The sequence below is a fragment of the Charadrius vociferus genome, unplaced genomic scaffold (assembly GCF_000708025.1).
Source record: "Charadrius vociferus isolate BGI_N301 unplaced genomic scaffold, ASM70802v2 scaffold163, whole genome shotgun sequence".
Taxonomy (NCBI): domain Eukaryota; kingdom Metazoa; phylum Chordata; class Aves; order Charadriiformes; family Charadriidae; genus Charadrius; species Charadrius vociferus.
This window is the reverse complement of record NW_009648332.1, coordinates 7,161,347-7,167,443: the sequence shown is the minus strand read 5'-3', so window position 1 is coordinate 7,167,443 and position 6,097 is coordinate 7,161,347. Positions and strand designations below refer to the sequence as shown.

General features: G+C 59.0%; 1 protein-coding gene across 1 annotated transcript; it reads left to right on the top strand.

Annotated features, from left to right (window-relative positions):
• The first annotated feature begins 414 nt into the window (after positions 1-414).
• On the top strand, positions 415-3,600 carry UROD (uroporphyrinogen decarboxylase). The gene is made up of 10 exons (XM_009884851.1): positions 415-434; positions 1,059-1,171; positions 1,258-1,337; positions 1,538-1,600; positions 1,698-1,895; positions 2,143-2,304; positions 2,435-2,572; positions 2,717-2,817; positions 3,079-3,145; positions 3,323-3,600. The coding sequence occupies exons 1-10, from the start codon at positions 415-417 to the stop codon at positions 3,485-3,487; spliced, it is 1,107 nt and encodes a 368-aa protein (XP_009883153.1). The 3' UTR covers positions 3,488-3,600.
• Positions 3,601-6,097: the final 2,497 nt, after the last annotated feature.

Genomic DNA, 6,097 nt, shown 5'->3' with positions numbered 1-6,097 from the left:
CTGGTGTGGCCCTGGGGACGGCTCACTGGCACTGGGGTCCCGTACTGGGGACACTGGCACTGGGGTCCCGTACTGGGGATACTGGTGTGGCCCTTGGGACAGCGCTCTGGCGCTGGGGTCCCGTACTGGGAACACTGGTGTGGCCCTGGGAACGGCTCACTGGCACTGGGGTCCCGTACTGGGGATACTGGTGTGGCCCTTGGGACAGCGCTCTGGCGCTGGGGTCCCGTACTGGGGACACTGGTGTGGCCCTGGGAACGGCTCACTGGCACTGGGGTCCTGTACTGGGGACACTTTTGTGGCCCTGGGGGTGGCGCTCTGGCACGGGGGACGCCGCTGTGGTCCTGGGGACGGCACTCTGGTGCTGGGATCCTGTACTGGGGACACTGGTGTGGCCCTGGTGCTAGCACCAGGATGCTGCACTGGGGTCACTGGTGAGGCGCTGGGGGGGACTGATCCCGCAGTGGTGAGGCACTGTGAATACTGATCCTGCACTGGGATGGATCAGCAGCGCTACTGGTGTGGCGGTGAAGTCACTGGTCCCGCACTGGAGGTTTTGGGGACTTTATCCCTGTGGCCCCCACCTATCACACCAAGACGGTGCTGGCTGTCCTCCCCCCCCCCGCCCGTGGCAGTGACACTGCAGGGGGGAGGTTGGGGACATATGGTTGCCACCTTGGCCGGCGCCTGAGCCTCTGGGGGCTGCATGGCACAGATAGGGGCCAGGGATGCCGGTGGTAGGGCCACCCACCCCCCGTGCCCCGCTGGCCCCAAATCTCTCCAGGCATGAGCAGCTGTTGGCCCTGATAACTTGCTCTGGTGGGGCCCTGGGCTGGGCATCACCTCTCTGCGGGGAGGGCCCTGCGATCCCGAGCAGACCCCGAACCATGATGGGGAGCATGTGTCACGTTTGTCACAGCTGGGCGCAAACCCTTCCCTGCGGTCACCATCTGGGGAGTGGGGACAAGCCGCTGGCCCCCTGTCCCCTGCCGTGGTGGTCTGGCAGGGCACCTGGACCCCTCGTGGGTGACAACCCATCTCTGCTTTTTCATCCACAGCCCCAAGGGCTTCCCCAAGCTGAAGAATGACACGTTTCTGAGAGCGGCGCGCGGGGAGGAGACGGAGCACACGCCGGTGTGGTGCATGCGGCAGGCCGGGCGCTACCTGCCCGGTGAGCAGGCAGAGGAGGTGTGCAGGGAGGGGGGTGGTGGTGGGGCTCGGCACGCACCCCGTAACGCTCGTGCCGCTCCCTTGCAGAATTTCGGGAGACCCGGGCGGCGCAGGATTTCTTCGCCACTTGCCGGAGCCCCAAATTGTGCTGTGAGCTGACTCTGCAGGTGAGCACCCTCCAAGGGGAGTCTGTGTGTCCCCTCTCCCTGCCTAGATGGGGAAGAGGAGAAACCTTGGGTCTGGCAACCCTGGGTGGCTCCAGCAAGTTGTGCAGCCCTTGGGGACCCTGCTGCCCCATGTGCTTTTCCATGTGCTCCATGGGGAGGAGGTCCCAGCCCCCACTGACGCTGCCTCTTCCCCTCCGCAGCCGCTCAGACGATTCCCCCTGGATGCTGCCATCATCTTCTCTGACATCTTGGTGGTGCCCCAGGTGAGAGCCATGGCTGGCAGTGGGGAGCAGTGGCTGGGAACGGAGCTGGGTTCAGGGCCACCCCATTCCTGCCTCTTCCATTCTCCCTTGTCCCCAGGCACTGGGCATGGAGGTTGTCATGGTCCCTGGCAAAGGACCCACGTTCACAGAGCCCCTGAAGGAGGTGGAGGATCTGTTAAAACTGCGACAGAAGGTGGATGTGACCGCGGAGCTGGGTTACGTCTTCCAGGCCATCACGCTGACCCGACACAGCCTGGAGGGCAGGGTGCCCCTCATCGGCTTCTCTGGGGCGCCTGTAAGTGATGTGTCTCCTCCTTCCCAGCTGGGCTTCTCTGCTCTTTCTTCTGGGGTGATACCAGCCATGACACCCCCAGAGCTGTGGTTGCTATTAGGGGTGTGCAGGTGGGGGACGTTCAGTGCAGGAACAGCTGTGTCCCAGGCTCTGGGATGCTCACAGGTCCTACCTCCAGCACCGTGACCGGCCCCTCACATCTTCTTCTGACTCCATCACCCTCCTCACTCCACTCATCTCCTTCCCACAGTGGACGCTCATGTCCTACATGATTGAAGGTGGTGGCTCCAATACAATGGCCAAGGCCAAGAGCTGGCTCTACTGTCACCCCGAGGCAAGCCACCGACTGCTGCGGCTGCTGACTGATGTTATCACTGACTACCTGGTGGGGCAGGTGGCTGCTGGAGCACAGGTGTGTCCTGGGGCATGGGGACAGGGCCTGGCAGGAGGGCATGGGACTGGGGACAGGGAGCAGAGAGGGTCCAGCTTCTGGGAGGAGGAGGGACTGAGGTGCGGCTCTCCCAGCCCCATGTCCCCTTCAGGCGCTCCAGCTGTTTGAGTCCCATGCGGGGCACCTGGGCCCGGAGCAGTTTCAGGAGTTCGCCTTGCCTTACATCCGAGACATCGCCCAGGCTGTCAAGAGCAAGCTGAAGGAGGAGGCACTACCCCTGGTGCCCATGGTGAGTCCCTGGATTGTCCCTGGCATCTGGGGGCTGCCAGGAGAAGGGTGCATCCCCGGTACCTGGGTACTGCCTCTCCCAGTTCCACCTGCGGAGAGGTGGCTGACCCATAGCAGAGTTACTGCCTGTCTCCTCCCTCCCCAGATCATCTTTGCGAAGGACGCACACTACGCGCTGCGCGACCTGGCCCATGCCGGTTACGAGGTGGTTGGTCTCGACTGGACCATCCGGCCCCAGGAAGCTCGGTAAGAATCTGGCAGAGCGCTCAGGTGCCTGGGCAGCAGCCTGGGCTGGGTTCCCTGACCTCCTCTGCCCTGAACCATCCCAGGCCTGGAGATTTCTGCTCCAGAGGTGGGATAGTAGGGCCCCTACGCTACGGGGAGCTCAACAGCAACCAAGGGCTGCGCTGAGGGGTCCCGTGTGCCCTGCAGCAGTGGCAGAGGCTACCGGGTTGCCCCCATCCTCTGCACCACACCAACAACTCACCTGCTTCCTCCCTGCTGCAGTGCACAGACAGGGAAAGATGTCACCCTGCAAGGGAACCTGGATCCCTGCGCTCTCTATGCACCCAAGGTGAGCTGTGGCCATTGTTAGCAGCGGGGGCTAGTTCCAGCCTGTGATGAAGGCCTTCTGCCTCAGTTTCCCCACCTGCAGTGGTGGCTCTTGTCCCAGCAGTCCCCCAGGATGGCTGGGGACTGAAGTAACCTGGGCTGGATGCGTCTTACACGTGGTTTCCCACCGTGCCTACAGGAGAAGATTGGAGAGTTGGTGAAGAAGATGCTGGAGGGTTTCGGGACCCAACGCTACATTGCCAACCTGGGCCATGGCCTCTACCCTGACATGAACCCCGAGCACGTGGGTTCCTTCGTGGAGGCGGTGCACGCTCATTCCCGCCACATCAACAAGCACAGCTGAGCCTGGGGGCTTGGGGACAGGACTCCGGTTTGGGCACAGTCGCCTCAAGTAGTGTGTTGTCACAGGGCTGGCTCCAGGTTGTGCTGCAGCATTAAACCAGCACCTTCTCCGCAGCAGCCGTGTGGCTCTCGCTGGGGGGAACGGGGAACTGGACAGTCCTGGAAGAGATGGGCCATGATGGCAGGCTGGCAGTGGGGCGTGTGAGGTCAGGGGGAGCCCCTGAGCCCTGTCCTGCAGGTCAGAATGGGGAAATGGGGGTGCCAGCAAAGCAGGGAGATACCTCTCCCTGCCGGGCTGCACAGTATTGTGCCAAGGGCTTCTGAGAGAGGAGGCAAGCCCAGAGCACAATAGGCATCCCCTGACACTATGGATGTCCTCGGCCCTGGTGGGGAGATGGGCTGCTTGAAGCTGGCAGGGTGACAGCCTGGGAGCTGGGGGCTCACAGCCCACCCCTGCCACAGGCTCAGTGTGAACTGTACCACCATCCCGCTCAGGTGGGAACAGGAAACATGACATGGATCCAGGGCATCCCCAAATGGGTGGGACACCCAGCAAGACTCACCAGGGGCGCAGCCGGCCACGTGGCAGGAGTCTTCAAGACACTTAGCACCACCAGCACTGAGCCACACTTGCTGGGATGGTGGCAGAGACACCATGGCCCTACCACCACCACCCCCCTTCTCCAGCTCATAGAGCCTCTTTGGGATGATCCCACTGGTCCTGGAGATGTGTGTGTGTCCCCTCACCTCCCCACCTTCTCTGAGCCTCGGGGCCAAGTCTGCCTGGGCCTCAGCAAGCCCTGCAGAAAGCAGCCCAGGGTGCCAGCAGCACCCAAGAACCCCGAGTTACGACTGTGCTACCCCATCCCACACTGCAGCACATTCACTGTGGTCCAGGCTGGCTGTAGGATGGACCAAGACGTGGGCACCAACACTGCTCTAGCCAGCAGAGATGGGACAGTGGCACCAGGGTGGGCAGGGACCTGCTGATGCTGAGCGTGGCAGGGAATTGCACCCCGAAGTAGCCAGAGTGCCTTGCCAACGCTCCGTCCCCCTCCTTGGGGCACAGGAGTTGGGTACCACGGGGGGAGGCTGTGATGGTGCCTCCTCCCCGGGGCTCTGCCCTGTTCCATTGCCGGCGACACCAGGCTGTCCCCAGCAAGCATGGTGACCGCTCTGACTTCAGAAAAAGGCAATAGAGATACAGGCGTTAACGTTCATCCCTTTTATTATTAAACATCAGATGAAGAGGTCGCACACACACATACACGCACGCACGCAAAAAAAAAAAAAAGGAAAAAAAGAGAGAAACAGACTGGTTGAAGACCGCTATTTCAGTGGTGACAGAGACTTGAGTACAATTGGTTTCCTGGCCGGAGCGCTGACACAAGTCACTTGCCAAAATATTCAAAGTCAAACCAGACAGCAGATAATTAGCCCACGTTCTCTTAACTCCAAGTCACCGTCCAGACCAGCCCTGGCCCCCCCCAGCCCTCCTGACCCGCTGGCAAAGAAATGAACCAAAACCAAAGAGCCGCCGGCACGGGATTGGAAAGTCTGCCCCCGCTGCGGGGTGAAGCCGGGAAGGGCTGAGCGCTGGCCGCACCACGGAGCGTGGAAGCAGAGGGGTGCGGAGAGGTGTCACGGCTGCGCCTGTCCCCCCCTCCCTCCCTCCCCAGGGAGGCAATGGGCTCGTGTCCTCCATCGCCAGCATCCACGTGTGTCCAAGCGAGCGTCACCCCGAGTCCCTTCCTTCGCTGTCCTCAAGCGCTGGGCTGCGGCTCCTCCTTCTGTCCGTCCGTCCGTCCGTCCCAGGCCTGCGAGTCAAGCGGACGTTCGCCTCCCCCCACACCCTTCTTGCTGCCGACGATGCCATGGGAACCTGAGAAATGTTCGCGTGCCTCCTCCTCTTTTTGTCTGTGGTTTTGTTTTGTGTGGTTTTTTTAAATAATAGTTATAATAATAATAATAATAATAGCAATAATAAAAATAATCGCCCCAGCCCACAACAATTTCAAGTATCCCCCAAATAAAAGACAGAATTATAAATAATTATAACTTTACAATTTAATAATTGACACATATACTATAGTATTTACAGTATCATAAATGCTTTTTTTTTGTGTGTTACTTTTAGTAAGCAATCCCTGAGAACAGTTACTTTAACTTGTTTTTATTGAAGTATTTTCACAAATAGAGGAGTTTGCATGTCTCGGGCGGGTGGGAGAAGCGCTCTGCAAAGCCATCGCTTTTGGTGACACATGAGGTTCTAGTGTTGCGGGTTTCTTTGCTCGTTTTTTTTTTTTTTTTCTTTTTTTTTTTTTTTTTTTTTTTAAATCCCCACATAACTTTAAAGATTTTTGCACTTTGCAACCTTCGGATCCCTCCAGCAACCGCTTCCTTCAGGAAAGAGGTATTAGATTTCCAGGTTAGCTTTTGGTATTGGCAAGGGAGGGCAGGGGGCTGAGCGAACCATCCTTTTTCCCCGTAGTTGCCTTTTGGTTTGTGCCCAAGGAATCTCTGGATCCTCTCAGCGTGTGAAATGGTTAAATCCCAGAAAGAAAAAATAGAGAAGAAAAAAAAAAAAAAGAAAACAAACAAACAAAAAAAA